Source organism: Notolabrus celidotus, chromosome 4, assembly GCF_009762535.1.
Source record: "Notolabrus celidotus isolate fNotCel1 chromosome 4, fNotCel1.pri, whole genome shotgun sequence".
Classification (NCBI taxonomy): Eukaryota; Metazoa; Chordata; class Actinopteri; order Labriformes; family Labridae; genus Notolabrus; species Notolabrus celidotus.
Genome location: NC_048275.1, coordinates 6,537,036 through 6,562,403, shown reverse-complemented (window position 1 = coordinate 6,562,403; position 25,368 = coordinate 6,537,036). Strand labels below are relative to the sequence as shown.

The window sequence follows — 25,368 nt, the reverse complement described above, 5'->3', positions numbered from 1 at the left end:
TGAGAGTGAAATCTACAAGTTAAACCAGCTGAGGTCACTTTCACAGACAAGGTTTTATATGATGTCCAGTGCATCAAAGTAATAACAATGACGACTCCTTGATAGGAAAATGCAAAATATTGAAGCCAAGACAGAACCTCAAACGAGAGGCTCGTTCAGAGCTGTGCAGCAGGAGGGTTGAATCTGTGCAGCACAGTTTAGCATTTGGTTTCAAAGTTCTGACAAAAGAAAGACATTTTGGAAATCAGCAAAATTGCTTTCTTGACCCAAACCGCTCTGAAATCTGTCCTATTGAAATAAACCCAAACAGTATGCTAGTTAGCTTAGCATAAAGAGTAGTAATAGAATAGAATATAATTTACTTTATTAATCACAGAAGGGAAATTTCTGATAATTATAAAAAGCACATAAAACAAGTAATTCAGGTGTCTGTCAGCTCATCTCCCATTGGCTAGAGAGTTCTGAAGCCTAATAGCTGCAGGGATGAATGATTTTCTGTATCTCTCAGTCCTGCACTGCAGAGAGATGAGCCGTCCACTGCTGCTGTTTCTCTGGTCCACAAAGAAGTTGTGAAGTGGATGATCTGTGTAATTTAGAATGACCTCTAGCTTCTTCTGTGTGCATCTCTCCACCACAGCCCACAGTGAGTCCAACCTGGTTCCAATCACAGTGCCAGCTCTTTTCACTAGTTTGTCCAGTCGCCTCTCATCCTTGTGTTTTATACTGCTTCCCCAGCAGACTGCAGCATAGAATAACACACTTGCCACCACAGACTGATGAGACATCTGCAGCATCTTTCTGCAGATGTCTAAGGATCTGAGCCTCCTTAAGAAAAAGAGGCAGCTCTGCCCCTTCCTGTATCTGTGTTAAGGGACCAGTCCAACTGGTTGTCCAGGTGTACACGTAGATATTTGTGGGTTGGCACCACCTAGCTAGCTTAACTAGCTGATGGCAGAGCCTGGATCTTCAGAAATCTAAAGGGGACCAGCTAGCCCAGCTCTGTCCTTTTGTAACAAAGAGGACCGAGAAGCATCTAGAAAGCTAATCCATTAAGGTGCGGCTTCCATTAACACCGTTTTTCAACTTTTGGAACCATGCCGTGCTCGTCAATGTTCCTTCTTCATCACCGACCAATCAGAATCAAGAAGGGGCGGGGCTTCTGATATCAACTTTGTCAACAACAATGGCAGAGGCCCGTACGTAGGAGAAAGACACCAAACTCATATTTTTGAGTTATAGTTTCCAAGCCTGTAGCTGTAAATGCCAGGACACCAACGATGACATGTTTTCTCACCACACTTAGATCTATAATTTTCATTCCTGCGTTCTTCTAATGTCTGAAAGATGTCAGGCAGCTCAATGCTTACAAAAACTGAAAACACAAAATTATTAACAGATTCATAATTTTACAATGTGCGGCACAAACTGAACCACTGAGGAGGCTTCAAATGTAATTATGTGTAAACAGGACAAACTGTGACTGTCATTTTATTTGGTGGCAGAGATTTAAATCAGTTAGTGGAGAGGAGCATGAAATCCATTACAAACACAGTCACCTTGAGCTGGTCCTTACAGCCTCACATCACAAAGACTCAGCGCTCAGTTTTCATGTTATTCAGCAGAATCAGAGAGAAGCTTCTTCTTCCTCAGACACAGTGTGCATCCCTTTAAACCAACATCCTTGAAGACATTTACCATAATATGAGAAATAAATGTTCTGTGTTATTTGGAAAAAGAGCCGCGGCACAATCACCACCATGACCCCAAACATGTCACCTGGAGACGAGCGGCTGAAACATCCAATCTGAGGTCGCCGTTTCAATCAGCGGCAGAATAAACGCGCTGCAGTCGGGGTGAGAACATGTCACATATCAAATTATTCCCGTGATGGCGGGTCACGCCATCAAGGCGACGATAAGTACAATTTACATGTTTCTCTAACGAGCGGCAAGACGGAGGGGCCTTCCCAAAGAGCTCTCCTGCACGCCATTAACTTCAGAGGACACGATGCAGAGGGATCATTTGCATCTGAGGAAAAACATTTACATTCAAAGTAGGTTCAAGCAGGTGTGAGAGGAGAGGCTGAGGGCACAAGGGAGGAGGAGGAATGAAACACGTTATAATGGATATGTGCTCTCTAAGGCAGAAGACAATCCTGAGTCTTACATTATATTCAAGAATCAAGAATCAATGATGTCGCTTTCTCTTTGCAAAAGTGACTGGAAGCATTTCAGACCTCAACGTGGGAGCTACAGGTCATCACAGACATCTAAAAACGTGTGAAATAATTTAATTTATGCTCATTTTAAGATGTAAAAACCACACCAGCACCTCTCCCATCAGTAGGAGAGGTGTGCTGAGCTGTTAATAGAGATGTAAATCTGGTTATTGGTGAGATTCAGTAATTTTTGGCACCAGATGAGACTGCTGTAAGATCAAACACGCTGCTTTGTTTGTCAGAGGCTGAAGCTGGGAGGGAGAGAATCAGGGGAAAAAAGAGGATCTTCAACGTCTTCCTCAAAATGAGCTCATTTAAAGACGAGGGGGAAAGAGGGAGCCACTCACAGCTCTACAGCAGCCCCACCTGGTGACTGGAGGTACTGCAGGAGCTCTGCACTGCAGGGTCAGAGGGGGACAGAATTCAAATTTTCAGGGACCTCTTCTTTATGTTTTCAGGATTAGAAATAGAGGAGAAAATTTAATCTGTATAAACTATATAAGCTCTGCACTGCAGGGTCAGAGGGGGACAGAATTCAAATTTACAGGGACCTCTTCTTTATGTTTCCAGGATTAGAAATAGAGGAGAAAATATGATCTGTAATGATTTATATAAACACATAAACAGTATGCATTAGGACCTGTCAGGACAAAGATCAGGCTCCACAAATCAGACTGTCTGTTTAAATATAAACCTTTAGGAGCACCGGGAGGAGTTTCTCACAGTCTAAGGCTGTTTCCGAAACCACCTATTATACTAGCAGTACGTACTGATTTGGCCAAAATTCAGTATGTAGTATGTGAACAGGAGCAAAATCTGCAGTATGCAAAAACTCCCCGGATGTTTACTGATTCAGGAAAATTTCACAGCATGCATCGGACCAGTCTTCCTCGCGTACTGTTTCCCATAATGCACAGCGCTTGTTCCACTTTTTCTTTTTCCTTCTTTCTTGATGGGAGGAAATCCGTTTTTGGGTGCTGTGAAGGTTATTGAATTCCATATAAACCACTTCTTAACTTTTTAAATCATAAATGGATGCTAAAGAAGCAGTTTCTCTATCGGCTTCGCCGTTGTTTACTTCCGCTTTCCGAAACCAGAAATTTAGTGACATCTGACCCAGAGTACTGCAACACAGATCAAACAGAACACTCATACTACAGACTACATTCAAACGCAGTATGTAGTAGGCAGTAGGTACTGCCTACTACATCAGTAAGTAGTATGTAGCAGGGGGTTTCGGAAAACAGCCTAACTCTCATTGTGACGCCTCATCATGGCCTGCAGAGTAAAGGCACTACCGACTTCATCCAGAGGGGGTGCCAGAATCAACACAACATGAAAACTCCTCTTTTACCTCTTTTCGACCAACGGGAACCGGATGGTATTTCCGGGCTTTAAGCTGTTCGCGGTTCAAGACCAGCAAAGAGTTGGAGCCGCTCTGGAACCGGTTTTCCCATCCGGGAGCCGGTTCACTCGCAGTCGGTTCTCAGTTGAGCGCCGGCTCCGAACCGGCCCTGAAACTGCTTCGGTCAAAAAGGGGTAACTGTGCCTTTAAATTCTAGTTCCTATTCAGGTTTTTATATTTAAGTGTTTGAGTCGAAACAAGTTGGAAAAGGCATTAAATAACTGTCTTTAAATGTCCAACATGAATTAGCTGAGACTCTGTTTATATTTCCAGCAATACGTGAGATGATGTTTTACATTGAGGAGCATAAATATTCACTGTACTCTATAAACTAGAAATGTTAAAGTTTATAAAAACATGTTTGTGTTTTTCTCTTCCTCAGGATCATTTCCTCCACTTCACACAGACAGGAGGTAAAACAGCGTGAAAGAGTCTTTAAGGTGTGATCATGTTTCTTCATAAACACTTCAAGGTGCTATGAAACATTTCCATCTCTGCATACATGAACACACACTCCTCTCCGTGTTTGACCATGAAGAGCAGACGCACACACCTGCAGATAAAGTCAGAGAGGAAACTTTAAAAACTCTCACCTGATCATGGAGGGCGAAGGAGAGACGGAGATCTGCGTTCGGTTTTCTGACGTGACGAGGTCCTGCAGGGTCCGGCTCATGTCCCGGAGCTTGTCCAGGCTGTAGCTCCTCAGCACTGACCCCTCCAGCTCCTCGGCCTCTGCCCGCCGCTCCTCCTGCTGGATCTGCTGGTCCAGCTGCAGACTGTGGTCCTTCAGCTCCGCCAGACGCCGCTGCAGCTCCAACATCTCCTCCTGCACACATTAAGGGTTTGTTCTTCAGGTGTTACAAACATTTCAGTCTTTGGATTGTTCTTTATGTGACTTGTTTTAACTCTACAGACTATGAGCCTGTGGGAGCTGCAGACACTGTGACCCCTGTGACCCTGTTTATTATCAATATTCAACATTTAACCATTAAACAGCTGAACTTTGAGAAGGTTGTAACCATTGACTGTATATAAATATGGATGATCTCCTCCCATGTCAACGAATGAAGCCAAAATAATCCACGTTTTGGCTGCACTTTTGGGCTGCTGTGTCCCGTTGATTTTATACAATCTAATGTTTCTACTTCGGCTGATTTTACCTCCACCTGACGTTTCTCTTGGATCAGACGGTCTCTGCGATACAGTGGACCCTGCAGCGAGTCACATGGCTCCCCGACATCAGGATCCACACCGTCCCTGAAACCAGTCACAAGAAGCACGGTCACAAAATAAGACAAAGTCCATCCAAAGTTCATGTAAGTTAACCTTCCTGTTACCCTCAAATTTACCAACATCTTTTATCCTTGGGGTCAATTTGACCCCAGCAATTTAACCCTCCAGAAACTGATTGATACCCAGGTTTATGTGTCAGGTACTTTATGTCTCTTTGTTGACTATCTAAACAGCCCTTTAAATAAAATATATTTCAAGCATAAACACAATTTAAAGCATTCAGAAGGACTTTATTTGTAAAACAGAACATAAAACAGCTGAGAGTTTGTCATGCTCTCATCGGCCCTGCCTTGTTTCTATGTTATCAAAATGTATGACACATCATTGAATGTCTTTAGAGACATGGTGGCTGGAAATATTATACCTCAATCTTAAGGTTAGCGGTTCGATCCCATCTCCTGCAGTCACATGTGGAAGTGTCCTTATAGTGACCTCAATATCATCCAAAACAACCAAAACTAATGTGTGTAAAATGTTGATATTTCTTATGTTATATACAGCTAAAACAACCTGGGGTCAAATTGACCCAAAGGAACACCGATGCGTAATTTTTTTTACAGGAAATTGGAACATATCAACATTTTAATTTAAATTTTTACCAGTTGTCCCCATTAAATTAGGAAAAGTCATGAAATATGAATCTAAAAAAATTATGTTAGTCATTCATTTAGAGATATTAAACATTGAATGGGGTCAAAATGACCCCAGGGATAATAGGAGGGTTAATACTCTGCAGAGCTACATACTAGATTCTGATTGGTATGACAACAGTGAGTAATTCTCAACAGCAAAAGCATCACCATGGACAACCTGATCACACATGTCATCAAATCAATCCACTCATCCCCTCCTCTGCCTGTTGACACTGTGGTGAAAACGTTAGTGTGGTGAACCAGGACAGAAATGTCAACATCAATATTCCTGCTCGTCCCGTACAGCTCGTCTAACGTTACCTTTAATGTGAATTACTACAAATAATAAGAGGATCAGGTCTGAAGTTCCTCCAGCTAGGGGGCTGATAAAAACCTGTTGTAGTGGATTTTTCAACTCTTGCTTATAAGTGAAGCAAGCTGAGCTTTGAACGCATCATTCACACGTATGACTTCATTTATTAACGTTTGGTGTGAACACGTCTTTAGTTCATAGCCAGGTAATAAGTGGGAGCATGCATCGTGTCTCACCCTGATTAAAGCTGGGGTTGGTAGTCTCGGAAAACCAGCATGAATTTGAATGTAGCTTTTCCTCAGGACTCCGTCTAACCCCCCCCCCCCCCGCTCACATGCACGAGCTCCGCTGACTTGCGACCATATGATGGTGACTGATTCAAAACCGGTCCTCACCAAAACATTCTCATAGTGAAAGTTAAAAACACAAACAAACATGGCTGCTGTTAGTACTCACAACTGTCATGCTAGCAGTATCCAGTTGTACTGGTGACACGATATCAGGAGAAAAGTTATAACACATATATAATACTGTAACAGCTCTACTGTTTGTTAAGTGTGTTCAGTGTAGATGTTCTTAATTCCTACAGTGTTGACAGTCAGTGAAGGCATCAGGAGAGGTGTAGAGTGTGTGAGCGGGAGAGAGGAGAGACAAGAGGAGAAGTTCTTCATTCATTCAAACATTGATTGTTGTTTTGTTGGTTGGCGTGGTAACGGCCGACAGTGACCGGTTATTAAAACTCAACGTGTTCACGAATCGGCTCGTCATCACTACAGCGTCCGGACAGACGCTACAGTACATATACATTTTCTGTAGGACTTACTGAACGTCATTAATTATTCTGCTTGTTGGTGAGAGCTTTTTAGACTCTGATCCGGACTACAGTCCTGAGCAAAGCACCTCATCGGGTCAGAGGGGACAGGCCCGAGGACGAGCGAGAGGGGCAGTAAATAGAGTCAGGGGAAGCAGAAGCAGGAGACGGGGACTCGGAGGAGTGCACGCAGGGGAAATGTACGAGCAGGAGGAGGGCAGAACAGCAGGACGGGATTTGATTGGTTTAAAATTTGGGGACCCAAAAAACGGTGATTGGTTGGTGTTTTCCCAGGTTTACTCCGACTGTAGATAGCAGCTTGTCTTCCTTCTTTTTTAACACTACATTATGTATTGATTACCATCAGGACATAAAGATCATTTTAACCAGTATAACAAAAAGTGCATCTAAATCTGATTACCAACCCCAGCTTTAAACATCACCTGTTTACTACACATGACCCCTGACGCTGGATGAGTGATATATGGTCGTGATATTTGATGGAGGTTTTGGTTTGTTTAGGTCAGTTTCCCGCCTGTTCTGCCTCTCTACAAATCACTGTGGACGGAAACACACTTGAGTGTGTTGTTTCCTGAGTGAAGGAAAAGACTCTGAGTTACACGATAACACATCATTAACACATTTCCATGTGAGCTGTGGGTCACGTTGGTTCAGGATACTCTGTGGAGGAGGAGGAGGAGGAGGAGGAGGAGGAGGAGGAGGAGGAGGAGGAGGAGGAGGAGGAGGAGGAGGAGGAGGAGGAGGAGGAGGAGGACCAACCTGACTTCCTTCCTGTTTAGAGCTAATTTTAACCCTAACTGCTGGGTGCTGACACGTTATAATGAAAGATAGAGAGAGATGATAATTAACTGCATATAAACTCAATCTGATTACAGGTGTTTCACTTCATGACTATAAAACCAGAAGGAGCTGGTTTTGACTCTGTAATAAATAGTTTAAATGAAAAACACAAAACCAGATTCAAACAAAGTCTGAAACAAAAGAAAGATATTTCAAACATGTCTTCTTCTAACCTTTCACCTCACAACAAAACTAAAGGATTAGAAACTTCTGATTGTGATCTGTGTGTTTTATATTATTGTGTTGAAGTGCAGTTTCCATGTCTGACCTGCACAGGCTGCAGTCCGTCCTCTGGAGGGCGCTGTGCACCACCTGTGTGAGCCGCTGCAGGAACAGAGCCACGCTGGGCTGAGTGGAGGGCAAACCCAGCTTCAGAGCTCCTCTCTCTCTGCACAGCTCCTCCAGCTTCTTCCCAAAACGCTCAGCTGATCAAACACAAACAGGTAAACACACACACAGATAAACACACACACACTTAAACACGCACAGCCTGCTGCATCATGTGCCTGAAGGGTCAGTTTCAACACGCGGTCTTTGTTTCCTCTTTGGGATTATTCAGAGCTGCAGGGCGGTCAGGGTTAGGGTCAGTGGTAAAAGTACAGTTTTTGAGTATCTGTACTTTACTTGAGTATTATTTTTTAAGGGGTACTTATTACTTTTACTCCATTCAAAGACAAATATCATACTTTTGATTCCACTACATTTCTCTACATCTCTAGTTACTCACTACTTTTGCTCTGAAGTCAGCTGATGAATTTTCTGCTCTGAAATCAGATCCCAAAGACTGTAAACTGTTCATGTACTTGGGTTTGGTTTGTCTAAATGGTGTAGCCGTACCTCGGTTGACCCTAGATCAAATGCAGATCAAACGTTCTTCAGATCAGTGCGTTCATTTAGTCGTGGTGATGATTGCTATGGAGAAGGATGATGATTCTCTACCTGAGCACTACGGTCATATTTTAAACCCACGTTTGAGGTTTTAGAAATAAAGAATGATTGTTTGTGTTTTTGTAAATCTCTGATCTGTTTACCACAAAAACAAAACATCATCATCTAACCTGAGAAAGCATGTGGAGGTCTGTGGTTAACACACTGCTTTCATTCCAGATGAACATTTGAAACTTGCCTGTGCTTGTAGTAACTTACTTTATATTTCATGGTATACTTTTTAGATATGAAACATAGACCCTATGAATAATGGACGAAGTATCCATGACGTCACCCATCTGTTCCTGAGCGCTGTTTTGAAGCCAATTGACGGCGGTAGCCATATTGGAAATGCGGAGCTCAACCAGGCAGAGTGTGACGTAAAGAGGCGGAGTTTGAGCCTCCTAGCTAACAGCTATGTGTTCCAGTCTGGGAGTCAAGTCAGTCATGTCCTTATTTGGGCAAAAACTTAATATCTTCTGAACCGTCGTGTTAGAAAAAAATTCACCCCCCATACAGTGTGTGCAGATATAGAGAGATTAGCTTCGTAGGGCCATGCTGTTTTTTGAACCAGGCTGTAAACATGTTTATTAATGCTGCAAAGATCATCTTCTTTGAATTGGTGTTTCTGCAGCCAGCCTCAAGCGGATTATCGATGAATTGCAGTTTATAACACTTTTGCATGGGCTTCATACTTTGAGACCGGAGGTTGCCGCTTGATGTGAAATCATGTTTTCTAGATAAACAGAACGGAGCAGAATGTACGCCCATGCATTCTTTACTGCATTAATGCTTTGTGAAAATATGTTTTGAGATATTTTAAAAAGTACTTTGAATACTTCAGTGTCTTTAAAAGCAAGTACTCCAGGACTTTAACTCAAGTAATCATTCGATGGAAAACTTTGAACTTTCACTTGTATTGGAGTTATGTTCGACCTGGAGGATCTTTACTTTGACTGAAGTAATGAAGCTGTGTACTCTGTGTACCCCTGATCCTCCTGGCTGGACGTGCCGCTCTGAGTTTGATCATCGACTAGCTTTTGCATGTTTAAGATACTAATTTAATTTTGGACTACTTCAAACTACAAGTTCTTGTGAACAACATTTTATGGAAAGCTACTGTTAGGCTTTTTTGGAAACTTAATCTAAAGATGAACACAATCTGAAGTCATCAGGGTGACACAGGTTCAGTATTCGTACAGAGGTGAGTGATTCAAAGTCATACTGGAAACCTGCAGAGTAACAGGCCCTCCTGACCCAAATAACAGTTCAAGGCCTGCACGCCTCCGACAGCAGATGTTGGAATGTATTTCTGTCACAAGGTCCAAGAAATGGGTCAGAGAAGAGTCCCCTTTGGAAAATAAACTCCAGAGGCAGCGAGGAAACACACTGAGGTCAGACAGGGTCTGAACTTAATGTGGTCTCTTCTGGAAATCGAATTAAGTGCAGATTAAATCAGGCAGCTTAAGAAGACCTGTTGGTTTCAACCGCCTGCGGTCTTTAAAAGTAAAACATCAAAAGATGAAGCGGGTTGTTAGCTTCTGTAAAAGAGGAATTGGATTTAACTTTACTTTCAGAAGTTTCACAGATCTCGTTATGCTTTGACTCAGCTCGTCAGGAAAAACTAAGCAAGACCACAAAGTGTCTTTGAGTTCAGGAGATCATCATACAGGAAATATCACTGAAGTTTTTCTGACTCAGCATCCACACAACCCTCAGAGTAAGAACATCCTGCTGTTATAAGCACTAATCTGAGTTCAGGCTTCATCAGAGAGTGAATTATTTTCATGTAGTAAGTTATATTTGGTGGTTTGGCTCTGTTCTGCGAGCTCCCTGCCCCTCCACCTGCCAAAGCCTGAGGTGGGGAGAGCACACCTCCCTCTCTTTCATGTGCATGCATGAAAAGCCAAGGCAGGGAGAGCAGCAGCACAGACCCCCCGGGGTTCAGAACAGAGAAAGCTGGGGTGGAGGAGGGATGAGGCTGAGTTGGATTTCAGGTTCTTCCTGATCTAACTCAAAAGTTCATGTTTGAGTCTTAAACTCTCACTTCAGTGCGTCTTTCTTCCCTCACATGCAGCATCGATCATATCAGTCGATCAAAACTAATTGAGTTCGAGAACATCTGATTCAGACGGCCGGGGGATTTCTGAAAGTCTCCTTAGAGAGAAGAAAGATTTCCTGTATCAGGCTGTCTGTGCGCTTTATTGGACTAACAAGAAGTCTGACCCAGTTCTTACGCTCAGTCACGTCTTACTGGTTTTATTTTTAGGTTAGCATCAGTTAGCAGCTATCTGTGTCCCTGCTAACCATACCTGGCTTGGTGTCAGTGATCTGCCCGAGCACGGCAGTCAGGGCTGTTTCTTTTAGAATTGATTTTAAAGTTCTTAACACTCTTACTCCTCCATACATCACTGATCTCCTGTCATTTCATGTCCCAGCCCGATCATTGAGATCCTCAAATGCTTCCCTTTTAAATGTTCCTCTTGTGTCTCACACAAACTGAAAGAGCTTTCTGTTTTTATGCCCCTAAATGATGGAACTACTTTTAAAAGTAAATTTAAGACATATCTTTTTAATCTAGCTTTTGATTTGGAGTAATTTATTTTTAGTCCTGGACTGCATTATAATTTTTATTATTTTATTATTGTAATCATTATTATTTTAATCATTGCTTCAACATATATTTATCATATTTAATTATCTATTTATCTATTTATTTCTTGTATTCATTTGATCTTGTTAACTCTACCTTATCTTTAACTTGTCTTTCCACTATTACTTATTTTATTAATTTTACTGTATTGATTTTATTTTAAAGTATTTTATTTATAATCATGCCTTTTATAATTTTATAATTTTACCATTGCTGTTTTCTGTCTCTCTGTTATTCTGTGAAGCACTTTGAGCTTCATGTTTTTATGTATGAAAGGTGCTTTATAAATAAAGTTGAGTTGAGTTAAACTTGTCATGCTAATAAGACCGTGAACTGTAGTGATGAGAAGGTTCATTCCTTGATAGCTTAGCATTTGCTAACCCTTACCTCCATGACAGCAGATATGTCAGGCTAACTAATAACGTGGATAAAACCCAAATACCAATGTAACTGTATCTTTAGCTACTGCGACGGTCAGTACACTCAAAGCTCTTCACTGTTAGCGGTCTTCTTTCCTTTATCCTGAAATAACTACGTTCTTCAGAAGAAGCAAACAGACATAACAGGCTCAGGCATCACGCGAGGTCAACATAGATCCATACAGAAGTGCTGAAGCTCAGCAAACACATCCAAAAAGATCTGAACTCAGAGACGAATCTGAAAGGTTTATATTCACCTGCGTCATAGTCGTCATCCAAAATGGCTTTCTGCTGGAGTCTCTGCAGCTTCAACATCATGGACTCGATCTGAGGGATAGAAGAAGACAGATCACCAAACGGTGGTGGAGGGCGAGGATCTTAAACAAACAACACAGACTGAAAAAAAAGTGTGAGGGTGCAACGGCCGTCAGTTCAGAGTGAGACTGACTCAGCGAGTTCAGAGGATGAAGGTTAAAGGCTCAACGTTACAACCATGTGTTTCTAGTAAGAGTCTGTCTCAACATCAGAGAAGATTTAACAGACTCACCTTTCATCTATAAAATACTTGATTCTGATTGGTCAGAAAATAATCTTTAAATCTATATTTTGCATCAACTTGTTTCTGTCTCATGAGGTGGAGTATGAACAGGTAGAAATGCTGATTAGAATTCCTTCAGGGTGAGACAGGCCGTTTCCTCTTTGTGTCGTGGTCCTGCTCACCCTGTCAGAATTCAAACCTGCATCAACACCTGCTCACTAAACATCACCCCTCACATAAGACACACCCAGGCTGTCGCTGCTGTGCCGGTCCTCTTAAGGCTGAGATGTTCAGCTCTTCAGGGCTGACACTTAAAGTCCTCTCACAAGTTTCTCGTCCTGAAGCAGGAAGTTACAGACGTGAGGGAGTTATACACAGATCAGCGTCCTTAGGTGGAGTGAGAGGAGCAAGTTGGTCGAAGTAGGAAGTCTGTAGGAACCTCAAACTGTGTCCTGACAAATCAATAACTCTCACCTTAGTGTGCGTGCGGTTGTTCTGGAGGCAGTCCTGCAGCACGCCCTCGTACTTCTTCACCAGGTTGTCCACGGCGTGGTCGCTGGCTGGCGTCGCGCTCTCGTACCCTGAGGTGACGGAGGAGGCGGAGGCCGTGTCTGAGTCCACCGACAGCGATGAGGTGATCTCTAAGTCCACAGACTGGGAGTCACAGTCCGGCAGGTCGCTCCAAACACAGTCCCGCCATGATCTACCGCCTGATTGGAACTCGTCTGATTGATCTGATTGGACGGATCTGGACTTCTTTGAGGCGCTGGGATCATGAGATGAGGATGCTGGTGTACTTTGAGGTGCTTTAGTGGGATGATTTCGGGGCTCTGGTCCCCTGGACGGAGTGGAGTTCAGAGACTGCTGGATGAAGCTGAAACTGGAGTTAAAGGAGTCCTGTGTGGAGGACTCTGAGGCTGCAGGACTCGGGTTTAACCTGAGTTCGTTCTGTCTGGATGTACCGTTAATTACCCAGCATGCCTCAGGAGCAAGAGGATGGGTGGTAGGGCGGAGGACACTCTTACTCCTCCAGGTGCTACATGAGACTCTATCAGGCTGCTCCTGGCTGATTAGAGACATTTTCACAGCAGGTGTTTCCTCAATGTGGCGTCCAGATTTTCTGATGTGAGTGGTGTTCCCTTCCTCTTCCTCCTCCTGCTCCTCCTCCTCTTCCTCCTCCTTGCCCTCCTCCTGCCCATGAGACGAGCTCTGCAGTCTGGACGCCTCTCCTCTCATGTACCCCGGTCGCCGGTGGAACCTTTTACGGCCGGAGCTGCCAGCTGTCCCTGACGCTCGGCCACCTGTCGACGCAGAGATTAACCATTAAGCTGGACAACCGGCTGATAAAGAGTGAGCTCATACAAACAGCAGGATTAATGTGTTAATCATGGAAACAGCAGGAGGAATGTGACGCTCAATGTGCCAATTACACATGACAGTAAAAAAGGCATATTGCTAATACTGTGAATGTGATAAAAACGACCCTAAAGACTCCCAGCCCTCGCTCCTCCTCCTCCCCGCTCTCCTCTGAGCTAACACCAAATGAAAAACAACTTTGGCAGCTGGGTGACATTTCCCACAGATCTGCTCCAGCTGTTGGGAAATACCAAAACCAAACAGTCAGTTTGAGTTAAGACAGAGCTCTCAGCGGAGGAGCCAACATGGAGTACACTTCCTGAAGTTAAATTTGAACTTGTTTATCTTCAAACAAAAGAAGACATGACGCTGTTAACCAGAGCTTCTTCAAGTGAATGAATTAATCTGGTGCATTAGGAAGAAAAAACGACCCTGAGGCTTGAAAGGATGAACAGAATAAGGAAAGAAGAGAGATCCTACAACATGATTAACACAGCTGCACAAAGAAAACTCTGCATCAAATAAAAGTTTATTTCTTTCAGCGACTCACGACTTTAAACTTTCTTTAAACACGACACAGAAAAGATCATTTACAAGCAAACAGCTGCCGACACTTTAAATTGATGAGGAGCTTAGAGGTTTGCTTCGATCGAAGGCACATTGACACAGATGCTAATCAAGCTGTGGCCAAAAAGAGATTTTATAAACAGCAACTTTTGTTTTGTTTTAGTTTCCTTGAACAATCCAATAAAAAGTTCTCTATGACCACATGCAGCGTGGTGCTAACAGCTTCACTCTATAATGTGATCTCCGTTCTTACTGAGTTTTGCGTATGAGGAGGCTTCTACAAGTCTTACTGTAACACACCTTAGGGGTGCTCAAATATTTTGAAAACTGCAGACGCAGGTTGCAGTTGGCAGAGGTTGCAGCTGCATGAGAGCAGGCGGCTGCAGGAGCAGCAGAAGCTCTCATGCAGCTGGATCTGTCACTGCGACCTTTACTGACTTTAAAATCCTGCTGATGGTTTATAAAGCACTGAATGGTTTAGGCCCGAAATACATTGCTGATCTGCTGCTACTGTATGAACTACCTTGACCTCTGAGGTCATAAGGTACTGGTCTGCTTTCAGTCCCTAGAGTCAGAAGGAAACATGGTGAAGCAACGTTTAGTCATTATGCACCACATATCTGGAACACACTCCCTGAAAGCTGCAGGTCCGCTCCAACTCTCACCTCTTTTAAATCAAAGATTAAGACCTTTTTATTTGCCACTGCCTTCCTCACTTAGCTTATTTTAACTCACTTTAAATGCACATTTTAAATTTACTTTTAATACATTTCTAATTTTCCTTTTGTTTTCTATGTTTTATTATATTTGTCTTTTTAATTGTGTTCTTTTATGCCTGTCTGAATGTTTCCAATGCTGTAAATGTTTTAATGTAAAGCACATTGAGTTGCCCTCGTGTATGAAATGCGCTATATCAATAAAGCTGCCTTGCCTTGCCTTGCCTTGCCTACTGAGATTATTTAGGAATAGTTAAAAGATTTGGTTCTACTATAACCACAGAGGGAGAAGCAGTAACATAAATGCACTTATTCTACAATTCAGCATTCAACAAGTCTGAAGCTGCAGCTGCAGGAGTTTATAGTTGCAGCAGCATGTTGCAGGCAGCAGAGGCTGCAGCTGCATCAGTGGTGTCAGCTGCAGCAGCTCTCAGCTGTAAGCTCTCACACGTATCCTGAGACGTCAATAAGACAAAGAGTCGTTCCAAAACCTAAACTGGTGTTGGTTTCAGCCTTCATGATGCCTGAAGTGCTGGTCAGTATCAGCTTGTTACGAGTTTAATACTCCTCGAAGCATCGATCCGATATGCTTTTCTTGCTCACACAAATCACCTGGTTCAAGGTAAATTATTATCGAATGATAAGAATCAAAATGCAGACCAATGTGAGCAAGCAGAGAGCATCCTGTTAGTCAAGGCTGAAGCTAAATGATGGTAATGTTTCCCCTCTAATATCATGGGTTAAAGAGAGAGAGGGCATCATGCTCATGCTCAGGCTTCATCTCGAGAGCTCTGATCGCTCTGATCGCTCGCTCTGATGGCTTGCTCTGATCGCTCCCCCTGATCGCTCCCCCTGATCGCTCCCCCTGATCGCTCGCCCTGATCGCTCTGATCGCTCGCTCTGATCGCTTGCTCTGATCGCTCGCCCTGATCGCTCTGATCGCTCGCTCTGATCGCTTGCTCTGATCGCTCGCCCTGATCGCTCTGATCACCCTGATCGCTCTGTAGCATCTTCACGTGACTCAAACTCAAACTCTCTTTCCTGATCTCAGCTGCTGTCTTTAAAACACTCGTCTGTGTGAAACGCTTCATTCAGCTGATGTTAAAACAAGAATGTGTTCAGAGCGTACGGCTTCAGTTTCAGGAGGAGCACTGGGTTGAGAGATGCTGCTTGCATTAAATAATGTAAATGTTTTTAAGCACTGGGATTAATATAGATATGTACTTGGTATCAGCTGATACACAAGGCTAGAGTCAGAGTCAGAACCAGGAGGTCAAATTAAAGAGTTGTAGCATCTCTAATGTTGACTAGCTTTAAATGCACAGTAGGACAGGGTCAGTGTAAAGAATAAAACGATGAGTCTGTTCAGCGCTGACACCTGCTGCAGCTTCACATGACTGAAACATACAGACACACTGAACGCCGGGAATCAACGGCCTCTTTGTGTACAGCTGCACGGCTCTTTCTTCAGTGCTGCTGCTCAATGTTCTCTTCCCACACACACACACACGCACACACAACACACTAACACATAGACTTTTGTACTGAAGACACTGAGGGCATTCATGCATCTGTCAGGAAAACCCCTGTTACACTTTTTAAAGAGAGGTTTATCAACAAAGCTGCCGGAGGAGCGGTGGAACACACAGACTTTTTATTTATCAGTAGAAATGTCATCGTCTCTTCAAATCTGCAGGTTTTTCTACAACAGGAACATATTTAAAGAAACTCTGTCTGTATGTCAAGACAGGAATGCAGAGACAAACCATGACCACTACAAAGACACCACGGCTCTCTGCTCAACCCCCGTGACCTCGGATGATGTCATTCCTAAAACATCCCATGTGACTGCAGAGAGACGGGAAGCACAAAAAAACACCACTTCAGGGAGAGCTGGGACTGAGAGGAAACCTCCAGGGTGGAGAAATAAAGCCAATAATGGAAGTGCATAAAACCTGCAGTTCCTCCAGTGTCCACTGGAGTGTGTCTCCTGCAGTTCCTCCAGTGTCCACTAGAGTGTGTCCACTAGAGTGTGTCTCCTGCAGTGAGTCAGTCCCTGAACTTTAACCTCTGGGTTTGTGGTGTAGGATTTGTTCATGTAAATATCAAAATGCCTGTCTGCCCAAACTGGGGGGACCGATTCACTGTAGGAGACTAATTCTAGTGGACACTGGAGGAACAGCAGGAGACACACTCTAGTGGACACTGGAGGAACTGCAGGTTTTTGCACTTCCATATTGGCTTCATTGATTAAATCTGCAGGCTGCTTTTTTACTCCCAGAATGACTAAATCTGATATCTTTGTATATCAACCTTGCACTAATTTGTTTTCAGTGAGAGTCAGGACTTCAGGGACAGGTTTGCAGGGAGAGTCAGGACTTCAGGGACAGGTTTGCAGTGACAGTCAGGACTTCAGTGAGAGTCAGGACTTCAGGGACATGTTTGCAGGGGAGTCAGGACTTCAGGAATAGGTTTGCAGGGAGAGTCAGGACTTCAGTGAGAGTCAGGACTTCAGGGACATGTTTGCAGGGAGAGTCAGGACTTCAGGGACAGGTTTGCAGTGAGAGTCAGGACTTCAGTGAGAGTCAGGACTTCAATGAGAGTCTGGACTTCAGGGACAGGTTTGCAGGGAGAGTCAGGACATCAAGGACAGGTTTGCAGGGAGAGTCAGGTCTGCAGGGAAATTCAGGTTTGCAGGGAGAGTCAGGACTTCAAGGACATGTTTGCAGGGAGAGTCAGGACTTCAAGGACATGTTTGCAGGGAGAGTCAGGACTTCAAGGACATGTTTGCAGGGAGAGTCAGGACTTCAAGGACATGTTTGCAGGGAGAGTCAGGACTTCAAGGACATGTTTGCAGGGAGAGTCAGGACTTCAAGGACATGTTTGCAGGGAGAGTCAGGACTTCAAGGACATGTTTGCAGGGAGAGTCAGGACTTCAAGGACATGTTTGCAAGGAGAGTCAGGACTTCAAGAACAGGTTTGCAGGGAGAGTCAGGACTTCAAGGACATGTTTGCAGGGAGAGTCAGGACTTCAGTGAGAGTCAGGACTTCAATGAGAGTCTGGACTTCAGGGACAGGTTTGCAGGGAGAGTCAGGACATCAAGGACAGGTTTGCAGGGAGAGTCAGGTCTGCAGGGAAATTCAGGTTTGCAGGGAGAGTCAGGACTTCAAGGACATGTTTGCAGGGAGAGTCAGGACTTCAAGGACATGTTTGCAGGGAGAGTCAGGACCTCAGGGACAGGTTTGCAGGGAGAGTCAGGTCTGCAGGGAAATTCAGGTTTGCAGGGAGAGTCAGGACTTCAAGGACATGTTTGCAGGGAGAGTCAGGACTTCAAGAACAGGTTTGCAGGGAGAGTCAGGTTTGCAGGGAGAGTCAGGACTTCAGGGACAGGTTTGCAGGGAGAGTCAGGTTTGCAGGGACAGTCAGGACTTCAGTGAGAGTCAGGACTTCAGGGACAGGTTTGCAGGGAGAGTCAGGACTTCAGGGATAGGTTTGCAGTGAGATTCAGGACTTAAGTGAGAGTCAGGACTTCAGGGACAGGTTTGTAGGGAGAGTCAGGACTTCAGGAATAGGTTTGCAGGGAGAGTCAGGACTTCAGTGAGAGTCAGGACTTCAGGGACAGGTTTGTAGGGAGAGTCAGGACTTCAGGAATAGGTTTGCAGGGAGAGTCAGGACTTCAGTGAGAGTCAGGACTTCAGGAATAGGTTTGTAGGGAGAGTCAGGACTTCAGGAATAGGTTTGCCGGAAGAGACAGGAATTTTGGAACAGGTTTGCAGTGAGAGTTACACGGAGGGTTCTTTTGTTCTAGCAGTCTATCCTCTGGGACCACCTCTCTAGCTCAGGTTACAGCTCCATTAGTGTTTCTTTGCAGACGAGGCCGCTCTTCCATAACCAGTTTAAGAAACCTAACGCTCTCTGAAGCTCCCAAACACACAGCGCTCAGCTCACCGTCTGCTGTGGTCAAAGTTGAACACAGCTCATCTCTAAACGGGGCGCTGAAAGAAGAAGCACTCGGAGAGAGATCCCTCACTCCGCTTCGGTTACACAAAGACGGCTCCTCTCAGAGAAGGGAAGGAAATGCCTCAGGGCCCATTGTGTGTTTGCATGTGTGTGTGTTTGTATGAATGTGTGTGTGGGGGGCATCTACATCCCCCTCAGAGGTTGTCATTGGCTGCTTCCTGCAAAGCTTTCAGCTAAAACAGTTTAATTCAGAGAGAAACAGCAAAAGAAGGAGCGGACGTGTTTGATCGCTGACTCCAGATGACTAACTCATCGTATTTAAAAAGTCTGACTCGTTAGAGGTTGGTTTGTTTACGCCAGAGATATTGACAAACTTAAGAGGAAGCAGGAAGTCAACTCGTCACTGAACACAGTCGGGACATGGAGGAGTTTAAGGGAAAGGTTTCAAAATGGACCTGAATGAATCAGAGAAAGTGACGAAAGCTGAACTCCTGAAAACGCTGTCACATTAACCAGGAATCCCTGGACGTCAGAGAGAGTCAGGGTCAGAGCAGATTTTATTTAATAATGAATCCAAAAGTCAAGATCATGAAGAGCATTCATTTGATTCTTAAAGGTGACATATTATACAAAATCGACTTTTTAATGGTTCTCTACCTGAAATATGTGTCCCTGTCATGTCTACAAACCCCCTGAAAATGAAAAGAATCCATTCTGCCCCTGTTCTGATTTCTCCACCTTTCTGTAAATGTGTGCTGAAACGAGCCGTTTCAGTTTTCAGTATTTATCATACGTCCCAACGCCATCCGGTCTGTAACAGGAAGTCAGAGCTCGGAGCTTGTTCAGCCCATAGACTGTATAAAATACAACTCAACCCCTCCTCTGTTTTTCATTCCCTGCACACATGTGTGCTAACAAGGAGCTTAGGAGGGAGGCATGCTAGTTGTAGGCTGTCTTAATAAACACAAAGGTCGGTTTTACTCCCCACGTCTGCAGATTTGAAGATCTAGTGGATGATTTTTATTTATCATGGAAAAGTGCTAGCGCTAGTTAGCATAGCCACATAGCTACATGTTGGTAGCTGTGTACCAAGACACACGTCGACATACTGACAAATAAAACAACAAGAAACACTAAATCTGTGACTAATCCTTCAGAAAGGTCCTGCTGCAGGCGCCTCTCCATCAGGATCAGATTCTGGATCAGATTCAGAGGGTTGAAGTAACGCGGGTCTGTGAGCAGCCGTGTATATTCAACAAACATGTAAACATTAGATCAACGTGCTGGAGAGCCGAGGCCACACCCACTTCCTGAGGGGGCGTGGTCAGAGAGAAAACAGCCTGTTCTGAGCAGGGCTGAAGAAGAGGGGTTTACAGGCATGTCAAAATCTGATTTCAAAGTGTTTTTTTGAGCATAAACTTTAAAGACATGTTTTGGGGACCTCTTAGACCAATATATGTTGATGAAAAAGGACGTAATATGTCACCTTTAAATAAAGACCGTGGGAATAAATGTTATGGATTCAGCAGCCTTATAAATAATATTTGTAAATCAGTATTTGGTGAAAAACGATTCATTTCTGTTCTAATCAGCTTTACACTAATCCTGCTGTTAGAGCAGATTATATCTGTGATCTGATGCTCATGTCAGCACTAAACTCTGGAAACTCAGCGTCTCAGCCGGACGAGCCGAGATTATTTACCTTTAGAGATTAAAGAGGCCCTCCTCAGATTAAACACAGCGTCTGATTGGCTGCTCAGAGAGCTTCAGCCAGAGAGGAGAGGAATGCAGAGGAGCTCATAAAAACACACGTTTGAGGAACAAGCTCAGCAGCCACACACACACACACACACACACACACACGTCAGCAGCCTCTTTAGGAGCAGATGTGCCTCTTGTGACCGACAGAAACAGGAAGTGAAAGTCGTTTTTAAAGAGAAACGTCGAGCCGGAGGAGAGTGTGACTGGAAATAAAGGATTCAGAGGAAACTCGACGCTCATTTCTGAAACCTGAGTTTTAATCTCCGCTGAGACTTCACATACAGAATCTCTCCTCCTCACTTCCTGTCCCGTCACATGGGGATCATAAACCATCTGAATGTGATCGACTCAGAGGAGAGGAGGAGGAGAAACAGAGAGAGACTAAAGATGATTCGCTTCAACGTGAAGATTTTTAATTTAGTCGTATTTTTGGCCGTTTTATTCACCTGCTTCTCCTCACCTGTGACCTTTGACCTCTCTGCTGTCAGACCTCTGCTGACCTTTACAAACCTTCACTCCTTTAAAGCTTCAACCCTTGAACTTCTCTCTAATGTGCGCCTCGTGTTTAGTTATTCTGACTCTGAGAGACTTTAATGTGTGACCTCTAAAATGTTGTTTTGTTTGTTTTTATATATATATTTTTTTTAAGTTCTATTTTGGGGCTTTTTGCCTTTATTTGATTGGACAGCTGAAGAGAGACAGGAAATGTGGGGAGTAGAGAGCGGGGGAAGACATGCAGGAAATGGTCGACCGGCCAGGAATCGAAACGGCGACCCCTGCGATGAGGACTGTAGCCTCTGTATGTGGGGCACTTAGACCGCTAGGCCACCAGCGCCCCGCTGTTTTTATATATTGAATCTTAGTGCTGATGTAATCCTGTTTAAGCTTCAGCTTTCTGTGAGAGCTGATTCATTAATAAAGAACAGTTTTTACCAAGCGGGAACATCCAGCTGGGAGAAATGGAGTGCTAACAACTGCAGTTCCTCAAGTGTCCACTAGGGGCTGGCTCCAGAAGTACCAGAAACCACATACACACCCATTCAAAGAGCCGATCTTTACAGCACAAAATAAACATGTTTACAGCCTGGTTCAAAAAATGAGTTTAAGTCTGAATAGCTCATTTCTCTATCCGCACACTGTATGGGGTGATTCTATTTATAACTTGTTAATTTTTTAGATATTAAACTTACAAGTTTTCCATAATTAGGTCCGGATTTTTTCAAACACGCCGACGATACGCTTCAAATCTCTGCTTCAGAAGCAAACGGGGGCATCTCAGAGAAAACAGTTTATTACAAGTCTTTGATTTCACGTCTGCTCCTCTGAGTTCATCCACATCTGGATTATAATAAATACATAAACACCACAGAGAGATGTGTTCTGTATTTAAAAGCCACGTCTTGTTTCCCAGCATGCTTAGTGTCAGAGTTCATTGTTTATATTTTGAACATGTTGTTGTTGTTTATCTGTTAGTGTTCAGATGATGGTTTAGTTTGGAGTTAATGCCTCCTGCTGTGGTCATGGTTTCAACATCTCTCTGCAGGATCTGGATGATTTTAAACACATGATGTAAACACTCTGCATCCTCTGAGCACAGTTTAAATCATATCTATTGATCTGATGGATCAGAGAGGATCTCCTCAGAGAGGATCCCCTCAGAGAGGATCCCCTCAGAGGATCAGTTTCTGTCAGTGTTGTTGAGCTGACAGAATAAAGAGCTTTATTTACCTTCCATGACTTCTCTGTGGTGAAGCAGAGAGCTGCTGCGACATTCAAACCCCATCAGTCCTGCAAACATCTTAAAACCAGCTGTTTAAATCCCCCCAAAGTCTGTCAGATCTTGGATCTCCTCTGACTCTCATAGACCATGTTTCAGGATCCAGGCTGTGGGTCTGAGCTCATTTCCGTTCTGGAAAAATGAACTGGACTGTTTTTTCCTCCTTACATGAGAGACCGGTTTTTCCCACACTCTCCTGAGTCCTTAAACTTCATTTCAATCAATCACTGGAATCGATCTCTCCACTTGATCTTCTTCTTCTTCTCCGGATCCACTTTTTAAACCTTTTATTCCAAACGGTCTCAGTCCTCCTCCAGCGCGTCCAGCTGCGCGCAACGAGCGACCAGCGACCAGCCAACAGGAGAGGAAGCTGCAGAAGTCCTCCTGACCGCACTCTCTACAAAAACATGAAGGAGTGAAGTTACAGATCACAGGAGGAAGAATAGATGAGTCCATCGGCTCTACGTTATTCACTGCGACGCGTTTAGGGAGGGACTCCGACGGGTTCAGGAATCTGAGTCCAGAATCTGCAGACCGCCTCCAGACCAGACCACAGAGAGAGGGAGGGAGAGACGAGAGAGAGAGAGAGAGAGAGAGAGAGAGAGAGAGAGAGAGAGAGGGAAGTGGGACACTATTTGGATTTGAACCTGCACCTCCTGCTTCAGGACTTCAGCCTCTTTTCATGACTTATTATTAACTTTATTTAATATATTTTTTTAATTTATTTGGCCCACATTGTTATTCATTTAGTTTCCATTATTTTAAGACTTTATAATTGATCAATTAATTAATTTATTTTATTTTATTTTATTTTATTTGTTAGACTGCTTTTTACTTGCTAATTTTCTTATTTATTCATTTTACGTATTTATTGTTTTATTGAGCGTACATTCTTTTTTTTTTTTTTTTTGCAAAATATATTTATTGTTATTTTTTTCTTTTCCACAAATAACAGTAACAAAAAGCTTGCTGCACATACATCATAAATAATAAACACACACACACACATATATATATATATATATATATATACACACACAGATATGAACACAAAACAAAAGTGTACAAAACATAGGGAGATTATTAGTATATATATATATATATATATATTATTTTTTTTCTTTCCTCCCAAAATGAGGGCAGCGTCTTGAGTTAGTCAAGCATAATACTTTCAAGAGTCGAAGCCACAGTAGAGTTTGAGAAGCGGAGATACGGGGTCCATATTTGCATGAATTGTCCTTTTTTGGAGTGAAGCAAACAAGTAAAGTGTTCAACATTATCTTGTGCCAGTTAGCCTTAGAAGGTTGTTTTTCACTTATCCATGACAAGAATATTTTCTTCCTGGCAGCATATGTGAGCATACATTCTTAATTATTAACTTTTACATTTTAACATTTTATTTATTTATTTAATATTTGACATTTAGCCTATTTATTTATTTATTATTTTTTCTAATTCACTGACTTGCTTATTGTTTTATTATTTGTTTACTTATTACTTTATGTATTTATTTATCATACACCCTATATTGATTTCATAATTATATTGCCTATACATTTTGATTTAACTTTTATTTTATTTATCTAATTCTTTTAAAAAATACTTTTTATAAATTATTGCTCTTTGTTTTGAGAAGGGAGACAGTTTGTGTCTTCTTGTTTGTTTTCTCTGATTTTAATATTTAGTTTATTTTTACGAGCAACAAAGAAAGAAAACATTTTAAATATAGAGTTTTATGTTTTGTTATTCTTTAAAGACCATATTTATATTTTGTAGAAGTGTAAAGAAGTAAATGTGTCAATCTGATGTAATCTGTCCCTGATTGTTTTTCTAAATTGAATTATTCAACACATTTTGTCTTCACTGTGACCGACACACACCGGCACACCGTCCAACATGTTTTCATTAAATATGAATTTTAAATAATTGTTTACATTTCTTCACCTCCTCATGTCAGAATCAATGAGCTTCTTTTTAACACGCTGAGAGGATGAACCCAACAGGACGGAGCTTTAACTCAGAGGAGGGTCAGAGGATTAATCCACAGGTGTGCAGCTGAGTGACATCATCACCTGTAGGTTTTAGGGATTAGGAGCTCCTAATGTGAGCGCCCTGCAGGTGTCAGAACTACAGTTTGTCTTTAGTTTCAGTCTGATCCAATAAAACAATCATTTATCATCCAGAGACAAACTTTTACTTCTCTAGTTTTTATTCGATCTGACACACAAGAGGAGACAACATGACATTGTACAAGAAGAGGGGACACAGTCACACGCTATTAACCATGAGAATTTACAGGGTGTAGTTCCTGCTTCTCACTAGCAGGTGTCAGGCTTCACTCAGATTACTGTGTCTGAGTTTTCCTTCCTGTCACTGCCCTCCTTTTGGTGACTGTATAAGATGATAAACGAGCTTCTTCTCATCATATCTGCTGTTTCCTGCTAAAGACAAAGTTTAATATCAAATCTAAAATCATTTTAAGGCACTGGCTGACATTAAGTCTGCATAAAGGTGGAAAGAAAAGCTTTGTTCATCATTGTTTCCTGCTGTCTTTAACCAATCAGGGTGATCACTGTCACCTGTGTCACCTGTGCTCCAGGTGTCATCAATCTGCACAGAATAAAATGAGACTCACACATCAGGTTCACCCTCTCAGGAAGAACAAATAAAACATCCTGCTCTTTAATACGTTCATGATGGAGGTCAATCAGATCCTGTTTTAACCTCCTAAACTTTCTCCCAGTATATTTAAACATCAGTTTAAATTCACTGCTGACCTTTCAGGCTCTTCATGGCCTCTTAACGTGATACACACCTGACCTCTGGTCACATACGGGTCGGCCTGAGATCCTCAGGTACAGGTCTTTATGTCGACCTGAAGCCCGGCTAAAAATGAGGCGTGATGGAGCGTATCGTCCTAAACCTTTATTTACTTAAATCAAGCTTTTTGGGATCTTATATCTTTTATAAACTTCATTATCTGTCTTTTTGTTTGCTTTATATTACTCACCCCTCCCAGGGGCGTCACCAGGAATTCTGAGCCCCCTGAAAAGATCTCTCAGTGGGACCCATCACCACAACCAACCCTACATAATATAACATTGCTGCTAGGACACTGGTTTATTTGCATTAAACAAAAACATATGCTTAAAACTATCCT

At 42.9% G+C, this 25,368-nt stretch overlaps 1 protein-coding gene across 1 annotated transcript in view; it reads right to left on the bottom strand.

The window, feature by feature from the left end:
- The window catches only part of disc1 (DISC1 scaffold protein), a 28,109-nt gene extending 5,339 nt beyond the window's left edge, over positions 1–22,770 (bottom strand). The window contains exons 1-6 of the mRNA XM_034682286.1: positions 22,160–22,770; positions 12,545–13,371; positions 11,790–11,859; positions 7,802–7,958; positions 4,784–4,880; positions 4,217–4,449 (exon numbers count right to left, since the gene is read on the bottom strand). Coding sequence (XP_034538177.1) covers positions 4,217–4,449; positions 4,784–4,880; positions 7,802–7,958; positions 11,790–11,859; positions 12,545–13,371; positions 22,160–22,229 — 1,454 coding nt within the window. The 5' untranslated portion in view covers positions 22,230–22,770. The remainder of the gene's footprint in view (positions 1–4,216; positions 4,450–4,783; positions 4,881–7,801; positions 7,959–11,789; positions 11,860–12,544; positions 13,372–22,159) is intronic.
- Positions 22,771–25,368: the final 2,598 nt, after the last annotated feature.